This window comes from Oratosquilla oratoria, chromosome 33 (assembly GCF_046742065.1).
Source record: "Oratosquilla oratoria isolate Oo_2021 chromosome 33, ASM4674206v1, whole genome shotgun sequence".
Classification (NCBI taxonomy): Eukaryota; Metazoa; Arthropoda; class Malacostraca; order Stomatopoda; family Squillidae; genus Oratosquilla; species Oratosquilla oratoria.
In genome coordinates this window covers 8,186,418-8,213,381 of record NC_134809.1, presented here as the reverse complement: position 1 = coordinate 8,213,381, position 26,964 = coordinate 8,186,418, and the positions used below count along the sequence as shown (strand labels likewise).

Here is a 26,964-nt window from a genome sequence, read left to right as displayed (position 1 = left end):
AGAGGATTGGGCATGCACTACAACATAAATGCTAAACTGGTGATCACAGTATATTAGGACTTCTACTTTCATCAGGCCTTTCTGCCATCTCCTTTTCCACTCCCGCTCTCCTCCTCGTTTCTCGCTCTATCCAGCCAAATGACCCCTACATACCTCTCAGGCATTTCATCTCAAACACATTTAAACTTTTCCTCTCTTTAATTCCAAGTCTCTGTCCCACACAATGTCGTCGACACAATCACCCCTTCATACAATCTCCTCTTTGCATCCATTCCCAGATCCCTATTTCTCATAACACTTTTAATCCCTCAAGGCGTTTACTTGCTTCTCTCATTCTACAATTGACCTCTAACTCCACTCCTCCCTTTCCTGCCACCTCAAATACCTAAAGCTATCCACTTCCTCCAGCCTCTCTCCTTTTAGACTTCTAACTTGCTGTCATTCTCTACCCTTGTACATATCATAGCCTTGTTTTACCCACATTTACCTTCATTTTTTCCTATCGCATATCTTCCCAAACACCAGAAGCTCAGCGTTATCAGCAAAGTGGCTCACCTCCCACTTCTCTACATTTTCTTTAACCATCTCCAGTCCCCTGCCCATTACCATCTATTTCCCACACCATCCCATATATGTACATTTGAACAGCCATGGCGACATGACACAGCCCTGATGCAGCCCCACCTTTACCTCAAGCCACTCACTCTCTCCATTCCCCATCCTAACACAGGCTCTACTACTCTCACAGAAACTCTTGACACATGGAAAGAATAAGTGATAAAAGATTAGTAAAAGAGGTGTGGAAGGCAGAGGTGGAGGGAGTGAACTTGAGGGGATGAGTGAGGATGAGATGGATGGATGGGGTGAAAGGGACATTGAGTAAGAGGTGTCTATTGAGCAAGGAAGGGAGAAGGCAGGAGATAGGGATGAGTGGAGAATGACTGTGTATACATAGATGATACTGTTATGCAAGGAAGGGAGAGGCGGGGTAGGAGGTGCTTGAGTGTGAAGGGATTTCTCCCCGCCGTCTTCTCTTTTTCTGCATGAGAGAATGTAGAGAGGAAGTCACAGATTAAATGAAGCGGCCTTGCTGTGGGTGTACTGTGCCTTGTTGTATTACTTCTAACCCTGGGCAATGGATGGGTTACTAGAATGACCCCGTCATCCATGAGGAACTAAGTTGAGAGTGGGGAAAGAGTGGTGGATAGGACAGGAATGGGTGGGAGGAGGTACGTGCTTTTGACTTGGTTGCCTCCCTTATAAGAGGGAAAAGGCTCTCGGTATGTAGATCAAACTTCTACTTCTACTACCACTATTTAAAGATGATAATGACCACCAATCTTGTGAAAGTGTGTTAAAAATGTCAATTTTATTTTTCACAGATACATTTCATTGTAAGTGAGGAGATAGGTAAACAGGTAGTGGAGTGGAAGGAGGTTTCCTCAAGGATAATGTGGATGAAGGTGAAACTGGGAAAGGAGATGTGGGTCTTTGTAAGTGCATATGGGCCTGGCAGTGAGAAGAGCGTGGAAGAAAGGGAGGCCTTTTGGATAGATTTAAATGAGTGCATAGAGGGTTTAGGAAGAAATGTCAATGTAATAGTACTGGGAGACCTTAATGCTAGGGTGGGAAATGGTCCAATCGATGGAGTGGTTGGGAAGTGTGGAGTTCCAGGAAAGAATCGTAGTGGAGAGTTGATGGTGGAAATGTGTCTAGAAAGAGAGTTGATGATAGCAAATACAGTGCTTCGGAAGAAAGTCAAGCATAAGTACACATGGGAGAGGGTGGTGGAGGGAAGGGTGGTAGATAGAGCGCTAATGGATTATGTAGTGGTAAATAGGATTATGATAGGAAGAGTTAAAGATGTACATGTGCTAAGGGGAGAGGGTGGGGGAATATCAGATCATTTTTTGGTGGAAGGTAAGCTGAGAGTGGAGGATAGATGGAGAAAGAGGAAAGGGACAAAAGGTAGGGAGGTTCTTAGAGTGAACTCCTTGAATGAAAAGGAAAAGGAGAAGGAGTACGAAAAGAAGCTGAAGGAGGAGTGGGAGGGAGTAAAGGATAGAGCAGAGATGGGTGTGGAGGAGGAATGGGGATGGTTCAAGAAGGGAGTCTTAAAGTGTGCAAGGATGGTGTGTGGAACAAGAAGGACAGGGGGAAATAGAAGAAAGGGTAGTGAATGGTGGGATGAGGAAACAAAGAAGGTTGTAGAAGAGAAGAAGCGAGCATTCACAGATTGGTTACAAAACAGGACGGGGGAGTCATATGAGACGTACAAAGAAAAGAAAAGAGAAGTAAAGCAAAAGGTAAAGGAGGCAAAGAGGAGAGCAGATGTGAAATGGGGTAAAAGTATGACAGAAAATTTTGAAAGTAATAAAAAGATGTTTTGGAAAGAAATTAAGAGAGGAAGAGGAGGCGAATCAAGTAGGGAAGAAAAGGTAAAAGGTACAGATGGAGAGATGATAATGGAAGAGATGGCAGTAAGGGGAAGATGGGCAGAATATTTTAGGGAGTTGCTAAATGTGAAGGAGGATAGGGAAGGAAAGATAGCTGCAGTGGGAAATGCGAAGAAAATGAGAGTGATGAGTGAGGAGAATGGAGGAGAAATAAGGAAGGATGAGGTGAAGGCAGTTGTAAAGATGATGAAAGCAGGTAAGGCACCTGGTCTGGATGGATGCCATGCAGAATGTCTGAAAAAGGGAGGTTCAGTGATGGTGGACTGGTTGGTGAGATTATTTAATGTTTGCTGGAGAGAGGGTAGAGTACCGGAGGACTGGAGAAGTGCCTGTATAGTTCCTCTTTACAAGGGAAAAGGGGACAAGTGTGAATGTAGTAGTTTCAGAGGGATTAGCCTGTTAAGTGTAGTAGGGAAGGCTTATGGGAGGATCTTAATTGAGAGGATTAGGAGAGGAACAGGAGTAATTGGTGAGGAACAGTGTGGATTTAGGACAGGTAGAGGTTGTGTAGATCAGATCTTTGTGGTAAGACAGATATGTGAGAAAGCTATAGGAAAGGGGAAGGATGTTTTTTGGGCTTTTATGGATCTGGAAAAGGCTTATGATAGGGTAGACAGAAAGGCACTGTGGGAGGTTATGCAGATTTATGGGATAGGAGGAAAGCTTTTGGGAGCTGTCAAGAGTTTTTATGATAGTAGAGCATGTGTCAGGATTAGAAATGGAGAGAGTGAGTGGTTTGAAGTAAAGGTGGGACTTCGTCAAAGATGCGTTATGTCGCCCTGGCTGTTCAACTTATACATGGATGGGGTGGTGCGAGAGGTGAATGCTAGGGTAGTGGGTCAGGGATTGGAGATGGTTAAAGAAAATGGAGAAAAGTGGGAGGTGAGCCAGCTGTTGTTTGCGGACGACACTGCGCTTGTGGCAGGGTCAGAGGAGGGATTGAGGAAGCTGGTGGCAGAGTTTGGGAGAGTATGTGATAGAAGAAAGCTAAAGATAAATGTGGGTAAAAGTAAGGTGATGAGATGTACAAGGGGTGAAAGTGGCAGTAGACTGGAAGTGAACATTAAGGGAGAGCGACTGGAGGAAGTGGATAGTTTTAGATACTTGGGTGCAAGTGTAGCAGGAAAAGGTGGAGTGAAGGTGGAGGTAGAATGTAGATTGAGAGAAGCGAGTAAATGCCTTGGTGGATTAAAGAGTGTAATGAGGAATAGACATTTGGGAATGGATGCGAAGAGGAGACTGTATGAAGGAGTGATTGTGCCAACAGCACTGTATGGGGCAGAAACGTGGAACATAAGAGAAGAAGAGACAAGGAGTTTGAATGTGTTTGAGATGAGGTGTCTGAGAAGTATGGTGGGGGTTACTAGGCTAGATAGAGTGAGAAATGAGGAGGTGAGGAGGAGAACAGGGGTGAAAAAGGATTTGGGAGAGAGGGTTGATGAAAGAATATTAGGATGGTTTGGACACATGGAAAGAATGAGTGAAGAAAGACTAGTAAAAGAGGTATGGAAGGCAGATGTGGAGGGAGTGAACATGAGGGGACGTCCTAGGATGAGATAGATGGATGGGGTGAAGGGGGCTTTGGGGAAGAGGGGAATGTCTGTTGAGGAAGGAAGGGAGAGGACGGAAGACAGAGGTGAGTGGAGAATGGTTGTATATGGATGATGTTGTGATTGCATGAGGAGGAATGGGCGGGGGGGTGGGGGTGAGGTAGTATGTGTGAGTAAATTTTGACGCAGCCCGAAGGGATTTCTCCCCGTCCTCGCCTTATATGCAAAGGGGGACGGAGAGGGGGGGTCGCCGATTAAATGAAGCGGCCTTGCTGTGGATGTACTGTGTCTTGCGACACTGCTTCTGACCCAGGGCGGTGGGCAGGGTGCAGGGATGACCCGTCATCCAGGAGGTGCTCAGATGGGAGGGAGGGTGGGAGGGGTGTGGAGTGTATTTAGGGATGAAATGGGTGGGAGTGTTTTTATGCCTTTCCCTTTTTGGCTACCTCCCTTGTAAGGGGGAAAAAGCCTTGGTATATGTATGTACATTTCATTGATACCCAAATATACAAATGACTGGTCATAAACAATTGTCTTTATTAATCCTCCAACGTTTTCTTGCATTATATTCCCTTTAATTCATTTTTTATCAGATCAGCTGTCAAATACTGTCTGCTCAAAGTTGATGTCCCCTATGTTTTGTTGGTTCTGGGGAAGAGGACTTGCTACCTTTCAGATATCAAATCAAGAGCTAATCATAGAAGTAAGAATGAGAGTTTACACCCCCATTCAAACCATTATACAAATACTACTCTTTAGTTGCTCTTTGTGTTTTTTTTTCGCTAATATTAATCCTACAAATCGAATGCAAAATGTTTTTAATCTAAAACCCATTACCCTTGATATCGTGAAGATTGTAGGAGTGAATAAGAAGGGGTCCATTTTCTACCTGGTCTTAATTTTTTTCATGCATGTTCATTCACAAGATGCCTCAACATCCGAGTCTCTGCCAGGGACCATAGGATAATAAAAAAAAAAAAATGTATTTTACAGGATGCCACAAGCAAGCTAGTTGAAGATCCACACCCTTCTGGATGATTCCCTCAGATAGGAACTTGTCTAGGTCTCTTATTCTCTTTACAAGGCAATGAAAGTACTCTAGACCTGGGGAAATGGAACATCCGGGCCATCAATGGTCTTGCGATTTGGTTTCCTCTTACCCACTTGCTTTGATCTTATAGCACTTTTGATGAATTCCTCTTTAATATAGCCGTCCAACATTACATCAACTCTCATTATGTGTTCTCAAAATTGGTGTCACATTGTGTATAAAGACCTCAGCATAGTCACCAAATGTATGACACTCATGAGTATTTCCATGTGTCTGGATAAGTGCACATCCACCAGTCAACACACAGGTCATCATGTCAGCAACTGGAACCTCTTTAGGTATACTTATTCCTGATATCAAGATACTGACAAGGTCTGCTTTTGGGGTTGAGTTCATCTGAGCTTCAGGCTTAGCCAAGGGCAGGGAAACAGCGAACAGCTAATGCTTGAGAATAGATGCCATTTCCATTGATTCACCTGCAGTTGCAGCATTCAGTAACCGCTCCAACAGCTTTCTGTCAGCCTAGATATATTTCTGCACACACTGCCGAATGGAAATGGCTACTTTGTACATATCTGCTAGTTTTTGACCGGTGCGTTCTGAAAGTCGCATGAAACTGTACACTTCCATCAATGAGACATTAAAATTAGCTATGATATGCTGCTTGCCTCGATCCTCAATTTTGAGACCAGTAACCACATCTAATGGTGCAATGTCTTTGGTTACAGGAGGTATTTTTCTCCTCCGATTCATCTTCTCCTCCTTCTTCGTTTAATGTGCTGTGTAGCCTGAAAACTTTGAATCTTTCCAGTTCCTTTGCAAACTTCTTCACATTATCAACATCATCCTCTGTGTATGATGCATGGTTATCAGAACGGGTTAAAAGGGTTTTTTCCCCGTTGTTAGTAGTCCTCACTCTTGATCCTCACCTCTTCTCTGCCCACGACATTTGACCTCCAGCCCCCCCTCCCCCAAGGGAATCGTTCGTGGGGCCAGCCGGATGACTAACCAGTGCCACATGAGGTACCACAAAGCCCTTTTGAAGGAACTCACGTACGATACCCACCTCATACCCTCCGTCTACGTGAGTCAGCGGCCTAAGAACGTTTTGCGTCCGACTTACTTCGCCTCACACTTGACCTCACGCCAATTAGAAGCACGGGTCATGACCTGCCCATGCCTAAAAAGGATGGACCAGCGCTGAAGATTCAGATCGTCCCGGAGCAGCATACGTGAGCCTGGCTCGCTACTCCTGCATTCTTACCGCCTCCTCCACCCTTGCTCCATCGTCAGCAGATCGCCGGAGACACGACTTGAAACACAGTCGCCACCTTCATCTCGCCTCCCCCCCCCAACTGGCGCCCAACATTCATTGTTCATTAAACCAACTCTCCACCAGAGTTTGCCTTCAACCAACATTTGGCTGCCTAACCTGGGCCAAGACTACCAGCCTAACTGGCTGACCAACGCTTGGGGCCCCCGAACCCGCTCTGCCAATCGACAGCCGCCAGTTGATCTTCCAGATCATCTACCACCAATGTCTGCCACTCGACTGCTGCCAGCCGCCATGTATCTGCCAGATCGACTGCCGCCACGTGTCTGCCAGATCGATTGCCGCCACTGCCTTTCAGTTCGCCTACCAGGTCTTCCAGCTCACCTGCCCACCGCTACTTGTCTGCCAGATCGACTGCCGCCACTCGTCTGCCAGATAGACTGCCGCCACTTGTCTGCCAGATCGGCTGCCACTTGTCTGCCACCGCTATTCACCAGCTCAATAGCTGCCGCTCCCTGCCACTGCCTACCACCGCCAGCACTAGATCATTTTGCGAACTAGAGCTGTGCGCATCCCCACTTTGACCCTCACGCTCAACGGAGATAACAAGGGCCCGTACCTTGACTCCGGTAAAGCTAATGACTAGCAACCTCGACTGTCAGGTCCATCACGCCCTGGGTGGCCTAACGTCCCACTCACTAACCACGACTATTTTCAAGTGCATCTTTTCAGGATGATGTAACCACACTCCAATGCCACCATACGACGTGATCCCAGTACACGTTCCAGGTACGAGATCCCGAGTTGATTCCCAAGATGCACCAACCTTTTTTTGCATCCGACCTAGATATGGATCAAAAGGTCTCCTGTCGGCATGCTCCGCCTTTGTAATCCTTTTTTGTAAACTCCGGTCCCACGGGGGTAGTCGAGCGCCCCGAGGCTTGCTACTCTATGGCAAACGGACCGCCACCTGCTGCTACTACTACATTCTGAGGGCCAGCTTCACCCCCGCCTTCAAGTTCCGACCCAGTCGTGAGGACAACTCCCTTGACGATTTCATGTCGAGGCTCCACACGACTTCACTCCAGCCTCGACTTCCGTGGGGGCGTGTTAGTAGTCCTCACCCCTGATCTTCACCTCTTCTCTGTCCACATTTGACCTCCAAGCCCCCACCCCCAAGGGAATCGTTCGTGGGGGCAGCCGGATGACTAACCAGTGCCACATGAGGTACCACAAAGCCCTTTTGAAGGAACTCGCATGAGATACCCACCTCATATCCTCCGTCTACGTGAGTCAGCGGCCTGAGAACGTTTTGCGTTCGACTTAGCTCGCCTCACACTTGACCTCACGCCAATTAGGACCACGGGTCATGACTTGTCCGTGTATATAAAAGATGGACCAACGCCGAAGATTCAGATCACCCCGGAGCAGCAAACATGAGCCTGGTTCGCGGCTCCTGCATTCTCACCACCTCCCCCACCCTTGCTCCCTCGCCAGCAGATCGCAGGAGACACTTAAAACCCAGTCGTCACCTCCTTCGCCGTCTCGTTCCTCCCCTTCCCCCCACCCAACTGGCGCCCAACATTCATTGTTAAATAAACCAACTCTCCACCAGAGTTTGCCTTCAACCAGCCTAACTGGCTGCCCAACGTGAGGCACACTACCAGCCTAACACTCATCTTCCAAACTAAAAAGATATCTGGTGTCCTGTAATGTGCATGATTATTCTGGCCATGCAATACAAAACATGTCTCTGGCTTGGTTGTTCCTTGTGATGCCTACGATGCCATTCTGCAAATTTTGTTCACCTACTCAGTGGCCTGATCTACAGAAACTTGATTGAATCACTTTCCTGTTCTCTTTACAACAAAATTCCCAATCATGAATTCAGCATACACTTCTGGTGCTGTCGTCTCAAGTGTTCTTATATCTCCAAGATAAACAGGTCCCCATCTTGCATAATTTGTGAGGTCATAGAAAATCAGCCATGGCAGCATTGCACCAAATACCTCAAAGTGCAAATTCCAATTACCACCCCTCATGGCCCTGATGAACTCCAGCAAAATTTGTACCATGTTCATGTATGCTGACTACAACCTGAAATTTGTGTTGTCTGAGTGTTTTCTCAAGCTCTTCCAAAAGATCTTGAAACCTTTTATCACACTGAATTTCTGACAGCTGGTTTACTGTATCTTGGAGGTCTTCTCTAAGACTGTCACTCTTATTATCCTTGATCAACTCTGCAACACTTTGAGCAAGTTTTTACATTTACATCATGTGTCCCACTGCCATCTATGATTCAAACAGTGACCACTTCATCAGCCACAGAGCTTCAGAGGTCATCTGGTGTCCTCTCACAGCATTATAGTAATCTTTCCCATCCAACATTACCTCTGTAGTGTTTGTGGCAAAAACACCAACTTCTTTCCAAAGTTCATCTGTCCTGCACTTTCCACGTGCTGTCCAATGCCTTTCAGGAAGTTGAAGCAGATGTGGAGTCCTCCCATTAGAAAGATAATATTCTCAAACTAGGAATCTACCCAAACTAACTCCTTGCCTCTCCCATATCGTGGTTAATCAGCTGTGATTATTGTGTGATTCTGGCCTACATTATTTGATACATCCACAAAGCAATTGATTGCAATGATGAGTGTTACCATCTGCTGGTGCCTAGAGTATAGGAACCATCACTGCTACTGTTAGGGGGGGGGTCATGGATGTTTATAGCTTCATTCAGTGCTTTCCAACCAGGTACAGATGATCATCTACATCATCATTTATGCAAGACACAACCCATGGCCTGCCTTTGGTATGGGCCTTCTGTCTTTCATCATCCTGAGTATCACTGAACCATTTCATCTCAACCTTCTTGTATCCACTGAATAATGAAGGTTTCTGGCACGTTGGTAAGGTAGCCTGTTCAAACTTTTGAAATTCCTGTAGAGCATCAGCCCTGATCAGTGGTTCCCAAACTGGGGGAAATTTGAACCTACCAGGGGGGAAATAATTACACTACCTACTAACTAAAAAAATCTCAGATGAATTTTCTCATGTCTGAGAGAGAGAGAGAGAGAGAGAGAGAGAGAGAGAATGCCTGTTTATCAGTATATATGTACATTTGAAAAATAAAATAGTAAATAGTCACAGTGTGTTTTAACTACTCTTTCCCTCATACACATGAAAGGGGGAAATCTGGATGGTTGAACTGGGTGTAAGGGGGAAATGACAGAAAAAAGTTTGGGAACCACTGCTCTAGATCTTATGAGTTTCTTGCCAGTTACAGCTTGTCCTTGCTGGGGAGGTGGACCTCTCTGCTGTGGAATGTATATTTGCCATTAAGGGTTGCTTCAAGCACATCTATGTTGTTACATGATCAGTGGATCATCCAATCTTTCATAATGTTGTCTGAAACAAAAACATAGCCATTCTTGAGGAACATGTCTGGGATATAATCAATTATACTTGTGTCAAATCTGCAGAGTGCCAATACCTATGATATGATTGGCTGCATGGAACAGTTCAACTAGAGCTTCAGAGCATGTAGCCTGGTGAAGAGTAAGACCCAGACCAATAGGCTTTGGTGTCAGCTTCCTTTTGTTACCCCATACACAATATCCTGGGCAATACTACACAGTCTATTTGATGCTCTCTTCTTCATTGGTCTCATCATAGTTTCTCTACACCCCCAAAAAGCAAGTGAAGAAACAGATACAGGCTGTTTGGGACCACTTGATCAGCATGCTCTTGATCAAGTCCATACCATATGCTTGAATGGCCAGGGGTGTCAAGGAGAACCACATGTACTATCTCTTGCAAGATGTGACCTTATGCAAACCCTAATGTACCACCACCTTCATCTTCAGATGATTCAGAATCTGTTGAAAAGATCTCATCTTTCATTGACTTTGTTGATGTTTTAGAGATCAAGAAATCTGGTTTGTCTCCAGGTTACATCAGGAGTGATCCTTTTGAAAGAGGTTTCTCATAGCTAGCCTTTACTCCAACCAGCTTTTGGACCACTTTATAAAACGTTCCTCTCCTAGACTGATAACTCAGGGGCACACGTACCTTTTTCTCTATATATACTTTTACATCTTTCAAAGATCACTCATATCATACATACTACCACAAGCCAAACCTATACACAATTCTCTACACAGTTTCATCATGACCTCAACCTCAAGAGCTTCCTGTGATTCTGCAGCTGATGCAAGTATTGTTGAGCATCACTGAAATGATACCAGGCATGCAAAATAACAACCTTTGCCTACAATTAAGTCATTGATTCCTAAGAGCCTTGTACCCATCACTGGGTCAAGTTTAGAATGTTCAATCAATTCTGCAGACTATTCTAGAGTTTCAACTCTGTGGACTTTTCTTTTGCTTCCTTTTGGTAAAAGATATACAAAGACCACTTCATTGGTGTTTAGGAGCTAAGTCTTGTAGGTGCTGAACTAGTGTTGGATCAGAACTATGGTGGGGTGATGTCTCTTCTGATGGCTTGTGATTCTTGCTCAGTCTACACAGCTTACTTTCAGAAGTGAAAGTAGAGTAACAATATTTGCACCATCTCAGTTCTAAGGCACTAAATTCTTCCTCCAAGAAGACCTCAAGTCTCTCAAGAATGTCCACATAGATGACACCACCGTTGATCACCAACAATACTTTTTTGGCCCTTCCTTCCTCTAATGCTGCATGAAGTTCATTTACACTACTCTGACAGAAGAAGCCCAGTTTGTCAATGCCATGACTATCTAATTTATGCTTGATTACTGCAACAGGGTACATGGTGATTGTGTTATCATTTGGTCAATGGAAGGTTATGGATCTGAAAAGACAGAATTAGTTATGCATTAAAAATATGCACATTTTTTGTTTAACTGTGTTTTTATAAACATCTTTAATCATAGAGGGCCCTATTACAATAAAAAATTAGGGAAAAAAAAACATGTTTTGAACCAATGACCTTGATGACCTTCAAAATGAACTTTCAATTAAAATTATGAGACAGCATCCACCCACATCTTTTTTTACCTCCCCATACTGAAAAAGATTCCACATAGATGCTTGCTATTAACATGTGATACCCCTTAAAAAAGACTTGGCTGATCCACTATAGGTTAATGAATCCCCATTGCTCAGAATAACATCCAAATTCACTTGACAAGTACTGAGGTCCATTATCCAGGATTACAGTATCAGGGTAACTATCACACAAAATGGTGCTTCAAACTGGTTATTACAGCTTCAGATGTTGTCTCTGGCAGATAAAGTAAATTTGAAAAAACTGACTAAAACAGCCTACCTGTAATGGTAAAAATATCTGTCCCAACACTCTGCCAAGGGTGACACAGAATGTCATGGAGATGCAAAAGTTCACCAGGCTGTTTGAATATGAAGCACATACATTACATACTTCGACATATTCACAAATTTTAGCAGTGATATCTGGCCAATAAATCAGTTCCCAGACATGACAAAGACAGGAATTTATACCAGTATAGTTGGCCTGAACATTCATTTTCATCTCGATGTGTATTGATGTGAGAATGACAATACTCTCCCCATGCAGTACAATGCAATCTTATATGGACAATTCATCTCAATAGCTGAAGTATGGTGTGTGTGGAATTGGGGCAAAAATATTTAGTTTTGCTACCAACTCACTATAATTACCTGCTTTAAAGTCCTCACAGTGTCATATAACTGCATCTTCATCTGTGTTATATCTAAACAAGATGCCTTGAAAGATGTACATAAATTATTGAATTACACTACTTCTTCACCCTTTGAATCATCAACAGGAGCTTGTGGCAAAGCATCAGCTATGGGAATGTCTTTTCCAGATTTGTATATTGCTCCAGTTATATTCTTGGGTATGCAGGAGCTTGAAGTTGTTTAGGAGCATGCATAATCCTCCTCCTCCTCTATGGACACAATGGGTTTGTGATATGTCACTAATGTTTGCAGCCATATGTAAAATTATAGAATTTGTTCATATCATAAATTACTACAAGCATTTCCTTTTCAATTTGAGCACAGTTTCCTTTAGTGCTGGTTAAAGAGTAACCACTTTGTAAATACATACATAATCACGTAGAACCCACAGTTGGAATAAAAGGAAACTTCGAAGAAAGTATAACTTCTATATTTCGGCTAATAGCTACAGGTATAGCCCTCTTCAGAAAAGTATTTTCCTGAAGAGGGCTATAGCTATTAGCCGAAATATAGAAGTTATACTTTCTTCGAAGTTTCCTTTTATTCTGACTGTGGGCTCTTCGTGATTATTTTTACAAATGTGCCACTACATTTTGTCCAAGTTACCTACATATATATATATACATACATACCAAGGGCTTTTCCCCTTACAAGGGAGGTAGACAAAGTCAAGACATAATTTCACTCCCACCCATTTCATCCCCACCCACTCCACTCCCATTCACCACCCCTCCCTCCCTCCTTCTTTTCTTGGCTCCTCCCGGATGACAGATCATCCCTGCATCTTGCCCATTACCCTGGGTCAGAAGCAAATAAAAGAAGTTTAATTTTACCAGAATTGTTTTTTAGTACTTACCAAAGTCAATAACAGCTAAATTAATTAAACAAACACTAATTTTTCTTATTTATTGCAATTTGGAATCACTGATCCTATCCCCAAAATGTTGTTTGCTTCAGCCATTCTCCTAAAACCTACTCATGGTGCCACCTATTCTGCACTGACATCATAGATTGTGTTCATTCTTCCTGCACTGTCATTGTATTTGATGAAAGGTAATCATGTTGAGTGCCACATGCTATTTGATATAAAACTGAGGAATTATGAATATGAAGAAAGAACTACTGAAGAATATACAATTAGGATGAAAAGAATAAGAGAAAAGAGGCAGAGAATAATATATTAATAACATATAGAACTCAGAGAAAGGTAGGTGCTTATGATAACTGCCCAGCAACTATTATATTATTCATGTACAGAACATACATGGGGAGCTTAATGATGGGGTTAGATTCTCTTACAATTATATTAATGGCCTATCTCTAAGTATATGCCAAATAAATTATAAGAGCTATTGTTTTTGGAATTTCTTATCAAATTGATCAGATAGCTTAGAAAAATAAGACAAGGACAAATTATAAGTGAATAACAATGAAATTACATACAGAATAAACATAAAAGAAAAAGACAGAAGATAAGTTAATTAGGAAAACAGGGGTGTTCAAACAGGGCTGCCATGTCCATAAAGTCAGGGCTTCCAACATCACTAATAATTACATGATTCAAGTTATGTATAACCACGTTCTCTTACAGGCAGGCACAAACAGTTTAACTTTCTATATATTTTTCAAACTACAGAAATTAGAAACTGAATTAATAGAAACAATAAAGACTAAATAATATATGAAACAGCAATTTTCTTTTATTAGACCTATATTGGAACTTAATTTCAGTTTTATGATATGTTCACTATTATCACAGTTTAGCAGCTGGCTTAATAAGGGTGATTATAGGAATAAATGCAAAAAATACTTGTCATTTGCTGGAATGCATTGGTATGTCCTTAGTGATACTTGTAGAGAAGCTTTCATTTTTCATACAGCATAATGTATTGTATTATCTTCTGGTTTAGGTGTTAACACTATGGCCTGTTTGGGGACCCACCACCTTATATATGGTGAAAAGTGTACACAGTCTAAAATAATGTGTTTAACTTGTTGTGTAAAGGATAATTAGTTTTATCTAGTAGTAACAAATCCCCATAATTAACCTTTTTACTGGCACACTAGGGCCAAAATGAAGATTTTTTTTTTTTTATTAGATTGTAGAAATAATTGCTTACAAAGCTTGTGCCATCCAGGAGGTGTAGTGTGAATGTGCTGCAGTTTGTGTTGAAGCACATTGCAAAAATATGTCACATATACTAACCTTGCCTTCTTGAGTATCCAAAGACAGCATTGTACAACCAACATGTACACAGGTAAGCACCAATGATGCACTAATATGAAAACTTCTTCAGAGAGATATTCTGGTTCAAACTATAAGCCCATTACTATGCTGTATATCCACATATCTTGGCTGTTGTTGTTGTTGTTGTCGTTCCCTAGACTGTCTGTCCGAGCAGTCCCGTCTCCCCAAGGAATGCCATAGCCGAAACTGGGTTTTCCCACAAATCCTTTATAGAGCGTATGTTGTGTTGTTTGCGTGCATGATTGTGTATAATGCAGTCTTCCATTATGTGTTGTATGGTATGGGGTGAAGTGTTACATCCTGGGCAGCTGTTCACAATGTGGTCATCCAGCCTCTTCTGGTAGCTTAGAAGTGCTGGGTGGTGACCGCACCGAAGTCTGGCCAAGTGGACTTGTCAAGAGGTATTTAGGGAGTCAAGACTACTTTCAAAAGATGATGAAAAACTCTCAATATCACTGAAGGAATTGTCAGTTTCACCACAGGATGCTTGAGTGGGTACACAAGTCATGACATCATCAAAACTAATTACAAGAGTAAGCTTGTAAGGCGTAAACTATATTTTAGTATGCAAATTAGCAGACAATGAATATTTTTGTCAAAAAGTCCTTCAAATAGTACTTTTGAGATAAGATATTTGTTTTAAACATGGTTCTCTTTTGAAAATATATAACATTACAAAGGAAAAAATACATCGTTGTACTTGGGATTGGTGGTTACTCTTTTAAATTTGGGTTGAACAGAAATAGATACACACCTATCAGGTATAAGAGGTTGAACATCATCTCTTATATCTAATTCGTATTTGCTCCATAAATTTTTCTGAGTGGAGGGGGGGGGGGGTTTAGGTCACCATATACTGAAGTGAAAAGGGTAAACCAACTCCATCTGTTAGGCCCTACTATAGAGGTAATGAGTCTTGCTGCACTGCCATTGACTCCAAGCAGTATGACAGGTGACTAGGCTGACCCTTCAACCATGGAGTGCAAAGATGCGAGAGAAAATGAATGTATTTTGAATGGGTGAGACATGTGTGGGATGGATCTATGCTTTGACTCAATATGTATATGTTTCATTCTATGGTAATTACTTCCCATCTATGCAACTTTACATATCTGCTTATAGTGAAAGTTTTAAAAATTAATCAATAAATCAATGCAAGGATAAAGTAATTTGCAACTGTGTAAGAGAACAATAATATTAATATCCATAACAGAAACAACAGTAATAAAAATATCAACATCAATAAAAAATTACAAGACTATGTATCCCCTATGATGGTGCACACACATTAAAATCTATGATTCACAAACAATAGAAATCTTCTTTACATTATAATGTACAGGTATTTCAGCTTACCAGTTGTTATTCACTTATAAATGTTGCATATATTTACAATACTTGTGCAAAGGTTCTCTTATGTATCAGTGCATACACAAGCCTCCTAAATTCATAATTATGAAGACATGTGTATACATATATAAAAAAAATTCAAGTTTTGAAATAATTTGTGAACTGATGGAATAATTTCTCTCTTCTTCATCCAAGTGCAACATCTAATATCATCATCACAATGAATCCAGCAATGCACCAACCAGAAGCGATTCTACCATTGCCCCTGAATTGAAGAAAAAAAATGATTAGTTAAACATTAAGGGACATATTAAAAAATGGAATTCAAACATGCATCTATAAAAATGATTGTGAGAGCTTGTCGAGTTCACATACATACATACAATACATATACCAAAGGCATTTTTTCCCTTACAAGGGAGGTAGCCAAAAAACAATGGTGTAAAATCCACTCCCACCCATTTCATCCCCACATACTCCACTCCCATTCATCCCCCTCCCTCCCTCTTATCTTGGCTCCTCCTGGATGACAGGTCATCCCTGCATCTCACCCACTGCCCTGGGTCAGAAGCAGTGTAGCAAGACACAGCACATCCACAGCAAGGCCGCTTCATTTAATTGGTGACTCCCCCTCTCTGTCCCCTCATGTAAAAAAAGAGAAGACAGGGACAAATCCCTTCAGGCTGTGTCAATTTATCATTCACACATATTCAGCACTCACTCATCCCTCACCCCCTACTCAGTCCCTTCCATGGATCACAGCACCATTTATACACAGCCATTTTCCATTCACCCCTATCTTCTGTCTTCTCCCTTCCTTCTTCAATGAACATTCCCCTCTTTCCATTCACCCTTATCTTCTGTCTTTTCCCTTCCTTCCTCAACAGACATTCCCCTCTTTCCCAATGCCCCTTTTATCCCATCCATCCATCTCATCCTTGGTCAACCCCTCATGTTCACTCCTTCCACAACTCTTTTACTAAGCAAAGGCAGACTTCACACAAAAAAAAAAAGACATCTTTTTCAATTAGAATTTTTTACTTTACTCACTGCCACACTAGGTGGCACTTTTCATTTTCTTCTGACAGCCACTGGAGATTTTATTCATCATTGTGGCAATCCCCCACGGTGGTGAACAGGATATAGCTTTTATCAATGAGCCCCTTAATGGCTGTCACTTTCCCTATTATTATGGCAGGCACCAAGAAATTTTCTTCATCTATGCAGCATTCCCCCCTCAATGAGGCAGACACACAATAATTAATTCTTATTCTGCTGCAATTTTCCTTTTTTTTTTACTCCAATAAATTGTTTACTGATAAAAACATTTTTATTCTAAATCCTCAGTTATGTAGAGCACAGTTTCATGCTTAGAGAAACATATGATTAATAATAAACACTGTAGCTGGGATGTCCAACATCTGTTCCTACCCTCTCAGGGTAGTAATGATATAATCCTACCTGCTAGGAAATTGAATAATTAAGAAGAGTATATCCAGTAATAGATTAACATACAAAGAGCAAGATCATTAGTACCATCACTCAGTCCCATTCAGTTGCCTTTTAAGACACACGGCAGATAATTTCTTTTCTCTCCTGTGATAGAAAAGGAGATACAACAACAAACAATACTGGATGCAGAAGAACCACAGCATCCTGGAAATTAGCAACAGCCCTGAGGCCACTTAAAGAAAAGATATTGTATTGTTGTCTGGGGATTGTTAATGTGGGGCAATGTAGAAGGGGGTGTTGTGTCTTTTGTATGGTGGCTGCAATTGAGGCATCTTGAATCTGTGGCCAGGACTATTTATCTGTAACGTCTTAATGCTGGATGGTGTTCCAGAGCACAGATGTGCTAGTGAAGTTCTTGTCAAGCATGGGAAGGTTTTCTCTGTGGGGATTATATCTGAGGGCTGTTGTTGAAGTAGTGAGTCTGGTGCTTTCTTGAAGGGTTTGTGTTTGAAGGGTGTGGTAGATTATTATAGATATTTGAGTAGTATGCTACTGGTGTTAATATGTTTGTTGCATCGAGTTGGTGGTGCTATAATGAGGGGCAAAAAAAATCCAAAAAATTTAACACAGATGAGAGCAAATGACTAGTAATCCCAAATGGCACTTCGTTCCTCAGTCTGTCACTGCATGAGAGGATATTCCCCTGCTGTGTTCACCAACAGTTCTTTGTATTACCACTATTATTATTATAAAAAAAAAAAAAAAAAAAAAAAATGAATGTACAAGAACAAGCACTGCCAGCATCATCACCACAAGATGTCAAGACCATTGTAAACCAAGGACTCCCTGTAGGATGAAAATGTGGTACTTAGGGTTCTGGTGTAGAACTGGGTTTCTCCCATTTTCATGTCATGTGGTGCTGCTGTGTCTGATCAGCAAGAGGCTGCACTGCTGGAGTCCTTGGGCAGCCACAATGTGTCCAAGAAGTCCATGAGCACATACACAATTATCCCCATCTCCCCAATCCCCAAGGAGATGTAACCCTAAGGGGCCAGCACCTGGTCTCTGGACTGGGCCAGAAAGTCACCTTATATACTCACACACTACTCCCTCCACTATACCCCTATTTTTTCATACAAAGAGGTTTGTACACCATCAGCAGCCCACATATTTCTCCAATTAGCCAGTGACATATTAGCCAACCCAGGTCCCTACACTTGTTCCCCCTACACTAAACACATTAACTATGCATACACACTTATCAAATTCCACAAAACTATATATCTATATACCAAGAGTTTCTTCACCCTTTTAAGGGAGGTAGCCAAGTCAAAATGCATGCACCCACTCCCACCCATTCTACCCCATACACCACCCTTTCCTCCCTCTCATTTTAGATCTTTGTGGATGGAGGGACATTTTTGTCTCCTGCCCACTGCCCTGGGTCAGAGGCAATGCAGCAAGACACAGTATATCCACAGCAAGGCCACTTAATTTAATCAGTGAGCCCCCTCTCCGCCCCCTCACAGAGGAAAGAGTGAAGATAGGGAGAAATTTCTTCAGGCTGCATGAAAATATCATTCACACACAACCATTCCCTATTTCCCCCCATTCCCCACCACAAATGGTTCTATTTAAAATGTACAACACAAACAAATATACACAAAACTGGAGCTGTAAGCATCCATACATACATGTACCAAGGGAGGTAGCTATAAAGGAAAAGGCATAAAATCATTCCCACCCATTCCATCCCTGAATACACTTCACACCCCTCCACCCTCCCTCTTATCTTAGCGAGCTGTAAGCAACACAAGATAACCTTCACACCCAGAAACACATCGCAACAGACAACTTACACATACTACGGACAAAGATAAATGGACTCACTAACAAACACACACAATTGCTCCAGTTCCTACAGGCCCACAACATACACATTGCACATATACAAGTAACAAAAGTGACATCATAAATAACACTTCCCTTATTAACAGATTACACAACAATAAGAGAAGACAACACAAGACACAAAGGTGGACTCATAAGACAAGTCCACAAAAGCATACCCTTCTTCAATAAAACATGAGAAAACAGATAATCAATCACAGAAACCATCACTGAAATAATAACAATAAAAAATATAGATAAATAAAACAATGTACAAAATCACAAACATACATATTCCTTTAACTACATCAACCCCACAGATCCAACATCTAAACTAAATAACAAACCACTGGCAGGTGCTTTGAATGTGCACCATCCAAACTGGCTTGTCACATAAACAGATCAAAGAGGACAAAATTCTTAAACAACTTCATAACCTAAAGATAATTAAATCCAGCAGTAACCCCATTAGAGAACCTACCACAACAACCAACTTCACCTGACATAATATGTTCACCCTTCATTCATAAACAAACCACATGGGAAACCATACAAGACTTATCAACTGATCATTTCCCAATTAAGATCACCACAGAACTGGAAGAGAAATCACAACCCATGACCAAAAGGACTTTTATAAACTACCACAAAGCTCAGGTCATCACTGAAACTTTCCATGGAGTATGAGTTGCTCCAAGCTAAGATCAAAGTGATGGAGTATTAGTGTAATAGTGGTGCAGGATAATTCTGAAATATTACCAGAAGATGACATACAATCTCTACGATGTAGAATTGTAGCCTAAGAGGAGACTGTTATAAGAGGAGAATAATTCTTCACTCTAAGGCCCAAAACATGGACGTCATTCAGAAATCAGACGATGGTGTGAGGAAAAAGGTGACCAGCAAAGAACAAAGAGATGGAAGAAAGCCTTCACCAAGCCCACTTGAGAGTAAGAACTCACAGGACTGCAGCAGAAGGCAGTGGAGGTCAACCAGCAAAGGACAATGGAGGTGTAAGAGGTCAAGAAGAGGAGGGCTGTCACTAAACCTCTGCCCACAGGTAAAATCCTATTTGTAGGGGATAGCCAGGCAAGATACCTAGAGAGAGCCTTCTGTGATAAAGATGTGAAGCATTGGACACTGGTGTGTTTTCCTGGCATGGGAATAAGTGATGTTAGAGATCCAAGGCATACATGGTTGGCAAAGGGATCAGCCCCAACATCATGTCAGAGCACAGGAAAGAATAACATAGGTAAGTTAAGACAATGAGGAATTGTTTGCATAGGTCCAGGGAGCATTGGATAAGGTTAGGGAAAAGGGTGGGGTTCCTGTTGTGTGTGGTATCTTTGAAGCAGCTGGCAATATGTGGCATTCCAGGGCTATTGCAATGAATTCCAGGTTGCTAATCATTAAAGCTAATGGGTAGGCCTTTGTCAACAATTGGTATCACTTTTATGGCAAGGACATAACATTACAAACATAACATTACATTGGACAGGATGTACTTGTTACCCATAGGATTTTGGCTTCTAGCTAATCCCTTGAGCAAGAAGTAAGCATCCTGAAGGATTTTTTGGTAGAGGGGACTGTAAAAAAAATCACATAAACAGGAGTCATGAGGATAATCTCAATGCTTACTATACGAACAGCAAAACATCACAAATAAAATAGATTTGTTGAGAGGTAAAACTTGTGGAGGTATTTGACATAATAGCTATTACTGAATCCTGGATCAATATGGCTGATAGACATTTCTGTCTTAATTAAGGATGAGGTGGTCATGGAATCAATTTTGGTAGAGCTGACTGACAGGAAGGAGAAACTTACAAATGAGGTTCTCCTAACCTGAATATAGAAGATCCCTGTTGCAAGAAATCTGCTGGGTATTGCAGTACAAATATATAGTGATCATGGGTGACTTAGCTATAGGAACATTGATTGGAACAATTTAGTAGATCAAGAAGCACAATTTGTTTTAAATGTGGTACAAGATAATTTCTTAAAGCAATTGATTACCGAACTTATGAGGGAAGAGAATACTTTGGACTTACTTTTAACAAAGACAATATAATAAGAAAAGTATTAACCCCTTCCATACGGTGCCGCACACGTAGGCGTCATGGACTTAGATCTCGGTGGCAGCAGCCAATGCCAGCCGTACGACGTGTCGTAATAATACTCGCATCATAAAATATAGTCACCGCTTATATTGATCGTTCTCTCTTCACCCGTGAATTCTGATAACCATAGAAAATGCGATTACAAAAGAATTAGAAAGAATGTCATTATGGAGGGGCGACTACAATATATATAATCAAGACGCCGATATGGCAGCCTCGCGAATACACTCGCTCCCCATGACGCCTACGTGTGCGGCACCGTATGGAAGGAGTTAATGGGTGATAGGCTAAGTACTAGAGATCAAGATACAAGATTTACATTTAGAAAGGCTGATTTTGAGGGAATGAGGAAATACCTGAGTAAGCTTGGTACCACACCAGGGGATAATAGATCTGACCTAGGTCATGACACATTAGAAGTAGGGGAACTCCCAAGTGAGATCACTATCAAAGTCAGCCCAGAGGTCACAAACAGGGTCACAGGTCTAGAAGAATTTTACAAAACCCAAACTGCTAGAATTCAGATGAGCCAATGAAAATTTACACCCTCCAGGAAAATTAGACTGCAAACTAATATACCTAATAATATGACAGATAGGTTGGAAAATGAGATTGTAATAAAATGAGGGCTTTATTTTAGAATCAAAAGGGAGAAACACACCTTAGAACTACGTATAATGAAATTGCTAGACTTGTTAAAAAGAACATGCACAGACTCGGTATACTGAAATGGCTTGACAGGTTAAAAAGAACATGCACATAGTGATATGTAACTACAAAATTAAGGCTGCCGGAGAAGTGGAATCTAACCCCAAGGGTTTCTTTCTTCTCTACAGAACTAAAATTAAGGAAAAGATAGACCCAATTAAATCTGATGAGGATGTCTTCATAGATACAGAGGAAATATGAGTGAGGCATTTTATACATATTTACTCTCAGTACAGTATCTACAAAAGAGAAGTATCTGAATGCAACCCAATCTTCAGTGGGGAAGAGATAGACTAACTAGCATTAGCAGGGAAGATGTAGTCAAACAGATATACTTAAAGCTACAAAATCTATGGGTCCAGAAAAATCTATTCAAAGAGTACTAAAAGAATGCATATTTGAAACCTATAAACAGTTAAAGGAAGTATCTAGTAGGTCAGTTGACACTGGATTCATGCCTATTTCTTGGGGGCAGGCAAACATTGCTCCTGTATTCAAAAAGGGTGACAAATCTTCTATGCACAACTACAGACCAAACAGTATGGCATTGGTTATAGGTAAAATGGTGGAATTATTAATAGCAAACAATATCAAGGATCATATTGAGAGGCATACTCTCATTTGTGGTTCACAGCATGGGTTCACCAAGAGAAAGTCATGTTTAACTTATCTTTTATCCTTTTACCACTGTCTACAAAGTGGCAGATAACAATGATAGTTATAAAATTATATACCTCAACTTTAGTAAAGTGTTCAACAAGGTGCCCCACCAGAAACTACTAAATAATTAAAGCCCATGGCATAGGAGGAAAAGTGTAAGTTTGTAAGTTTGTAGACGATACTAAATTGAAATGCCATATTAACTTGGTGGAAGATGCTGGGATACTGTAGCAGGATCTTAACAAATTGTTTGCATGGTCAGAGAAATGGCAAACAGACTTAAATATCTCAAAGTGCAGTGTGTTCAACATAAGATTACACAACCCAGCTAAAAGATATAGCTTAGATAACACCATATCAAAGAAAGCAGAATGTGAAAAGGACTTAGAAATGTTAGTGAATCTGGACCTTAAATCCAGGAAACAAGTGCATTAGTGCAAGTTTTAGGGCTAACAGGGCATTAGAATTTATTGCTAGGACAGTTACAAACAAAAGTGCAGAGGTAATCATCAAACTCTACCTGGTGATATTTAGACCCATCCTTGACTACGTGATACAGTTTTGGTCTCCATCCTATAGAATGGATATTATTTCATTAGAATAAGTACAGAGAAGAATGACCAAGGACTTAATAATTTGTCATATGAAGATAGGATTAGGCACATTAACTTTCTCTGGAAAGACAAGGAGTGCAGGATGATCTAATAGAGGTATTCAAATGGATCAAGGACATTAAACAAGGGTGATGCAGGCAAGGTCATTATATCAAGATGGCAGGGCAGGATTCATAGTACTGGATTTACATCTGGACAAATTTAGGTTGAAGGAAATAGGCAAGAACTGGTTTACCAACAGTGGTTGACAAATGGAATAGACTTAGTAACCATCTAGTAGTGAGTACTGAAACAATGGATTGTTTTAAAAAAAGATTAGATAACTTTAATGATAGAGATAATAGGTGGTAATGGACATGAGACTGCCAAGCATAGGCCTTCTGGTCTCCTGCAGCATCCCTAATTTCTATGTTCTTACATTTAAACTGACAAGATTACTCATAAGACATTAAAAAAACTAGAACACTTTGAAATAGACCAATTCCCATCACTGGATAAAACAGTAAACAAAATAGTAACTATCATCTAGAAAATAAGTAAAATGCACAAAACCAGAGACTGAGAGAGATAGAGAGAGAGAGAGAGAGAGAGATAGAGAGAGAGAATCAACCGCAACTTCACACACAAGATAGCCTCATAAAAGAGAAAAAGGAATAACTCAAAAAATGAAACCTCACATAACAAGAAGAATAAATGAAACAATTCAATATTAATATTACAATCAGTGTATAGGCACTGCAGAACTGCAGCACCCTCCAGTTTCACTCAATATTATCAATAGCATTCAATAACTTTTCTTTGTTTCTTTATGCTTATAATTTATATAATTCTTAAGCTTAGTCAGTAGCCATCCCCTAGTTCATAAAAAATAAAAGTTAATCCAGGGATATTTTGACGATAAATCAATTTTGCATCTACATTAGGTTCTCATCTGAAGAATCACTTACAAACCAGTAGTCTCAAAGGTGTTTCTAAGACCATTTAGAATGAGATACTTGACTATCTGCTACAAATATGCCATGAGGAGATATGCACAGAAATTAGAAAAGCTTTCTTTGTAATTGTCATGGCTAATGGCACAACAGATGTTTTGAAACACACTCAAATGGTCATTGTTCTATGGCACATATTGAATTGAGAAATAATTGAATGTGCTTTGGGATTCTTTATTCCAGAAAATCAAACTGCAAAAGGTATCTCTAAACATTTTCTAGAACAATTAGACATAATAATTGAATGTGCTTTGGGATTCTTTATTCCAGAAAATCAAACTGCAAATAGCATCTCTAAACATTTTCTAGAACAATTAGACATAATCCTTCATGGAAATGGAAAAAAAAAAAGTTCTAGCAAAAATAAAAGCAATTAATCCACATTTCATTCACTATTATGCATATAAACTTAATTTAATAATGATAAATGTGGCAAGTATTACATGGAATGCAAGAATATTTTTCTCTAACATTTTGGCTATTTCGACATTCTTCTCTAGGTCACTGCAATATGTATCCATCCTCAAGAAGCAAATGGAGCTCAGCATTCCACAACCATCCTCTACAAGGTGGAACTTTAACATACAGAGCACAAAGTTCATGAAAATTTGGAACCTTTAAAAGGCTGCCTTACTGAAATTCAGTCAACACCAAATGCAGATTAAACCATTGCAGAAGGAAGAGAAATCTTAAAATACATGGAATCACCTAAACACAAAACTCCACCATATGAAAATTCCAAGGTACAAAAAGGAAAAAGTGGGGAAAATTTTCTCTATACATTTGATGGTACGAAAAGAATGAAAAAAATATGAAAATACTATACAGAACCAAGTTTATCACATGAGTGATTGCCACACCAGTCTCATGTATGGCAATGAAAGTAACTAAATTTTCAATTTGTTCAAATAAACAGACTTAAAAACAGACTTATCCTTAGTCTGTTCCTAGTCACAACAACTGTTATGTGTTCATTTCTTGCCATCTCATTATTTACATACTTTTTGTAAAGCCTCCCATGTGCTAGCATCATCATCATCATGCTTCACTCACTCAACATGCATCATCCCAGGATACTCAAATAATTGGTCCAGTGTCATTCCAGACTCTACCAGTAAATTGCCTTGCCTCACCTATCTCATCCTAGAATTCAGAATAGGCAAGCTGAAGAGTTGTCAGTCACATAACAACCCACCTCTCCTCCCTCACCCCAGCAACGTGCAGTGCAGTGTCACATGCCTCCAAACAGTTGTTTATTTGTTTGATCTTTTATACACTATTTTTGAGTAAATAGCAGTTGGAAGTTCATTTCTCTTTTATTGACATTACAGCTGAAGATGGAATGGGTGGGAATGGTTTTTATGCCTTTATTTTTTGGCTACTTCCCTTGTAAGGGGGAAAAAGCCTTTGGTATATGTATGTATGTACAACTGTAGATTTAAGATCTTTACTATCTGTCTAGTACTTATTCTAGGGTTACTGGTGGGGGCTCATGGAACAATCTCCACATTTTCTTAGCCCTTATGGGATAAATTGCTTTAATATACAAATTATCAAAACACAAGTGTTTAAAGGTACGTATTCCTTTTGTATATAGGGGATTTCCTGTAACTGAATAATGATTATTCAATGGTTTAGTTAGAGTTTTTTCATCAGATTATACATACATACATATACCAAGGCTTTTTCCCCCTTACAAGGGAGGTAGCCAAAAAGTAAAAGGCATAAAATCATTTCCACCCATTCCATCCCTGAATACACTCCACACCCCTCCACCTTCCCTCCCATCCCAGCACCTCCCGGATGACGGGCCACCCCTGCACCCCGCCCACTGCCCTGGGTCAGAAGCAGTGCCGCAAGACACAGCACATCCACAGCAAGGCCGCTTCATTAAATCGGCGACCCCCCCTCTCCGTCCCCCCATTGCATAAAAGGAGAAGACGGTGAGAAATCCCTTCGGGCTGCGTCAAATTTTGCTCACACATACTACCTCAACCCCATTCCACCTCATGCAATCACAACATCATCCATATACAACCATTCTCCATTCACCCGTCTTCTGTCCCCTCCCGTCCTTCCTCAACAGACATTCCCCTCTTCCCCAAAGCCCCCTTAACCCCATCCATCCACCTCATCCCAGGACGTCCCCTCACATTCACTACCCCCACATCTGCCTTCCACACCTCTCCCACCAGTCTCCCCCCACTCATTCTTTCCATGTGTCCAAACCATCCCAACATTCAGATTATGCTTCATTGAAATAATTTATAACCAAATACAATCTCAAGAAATTAATGTGTCCAAATTCAATGAATATATAACAGATTTAAAAATGATATTTCAGATATAATAAATTCAATACACTGTGAGAATCCTTCAGAAACACTCATGGCAGAAGTAAAGGAAGTTTGTGACTGTATCTATGTTGTTATAATGGATAGATATTCTTTCACTAATATATAACTGGTAAACCCCATATGGCACAAGTTGTATGCAATGGCGGGGGGAGGCCACTGGAAAAACCAGAGGTGCAAAACAATAACAATAAATATAACACATTTGTTATCATCCAAAATCAACAATTATCATGAGTATGTGGCTATACAAGGCTATCGTTTCTGCCCGTCTTTGGTTAAGAACATGTCAAATAAAATAATGATCACCTTGCTGGATGTTAATGAATGCATTATGTTTTATTGTGGTTTTACACAGCTGAATTTTCCAATGGCTCTCCTCACTGTTGCATACACCTTATGCCACATGCAGTTTACCAGTGATATGTTTATATTCAGCTTTAAACATGTCCTTGCCACAAATAATGTGAGTCACATTATTCATATCAAAATTATGTTCAGTCCTGTCCTGATTACTGTATAGTAATA

At 40.8% G+C, this 26,964-nt stretch overlaps 1 protein-coding gene across 9 annotated transcripts in view; it reads right to left on the bottom strand.

The window, feature by feature from the left end:
- Positions 1-12,940: 12,940 nt before the first annotated feature.
- The window catches only part of Zip48C (Zinc/iron regulated transporter-related protein 48C), a 44,831-nt gene continuing 30,807 nt past the window's right edge, over positions 12,941-26,964 (bottom strand). For 8 of the 9 annotated variants that reach the window (XM_076172579.1, XM_076172580.1, XM_076172578.1 and 5 more), the window contains one exon: positions 12,941-15,911. In XM_076172579.1, coding sequence (XP_076028694.1) covers positions 15,833-15,911 — 79 coding nt within the window. In that variant the 3' untranslated portion in view covers positions 12,941-15,832. Of the gene's footprint in view, positions 15,912-22,996; positions 23,050-26,964 lie in introns of all 9 variants that reach the window. The other variant, XM_076172586.1, reaches the window with a different exon arrangement.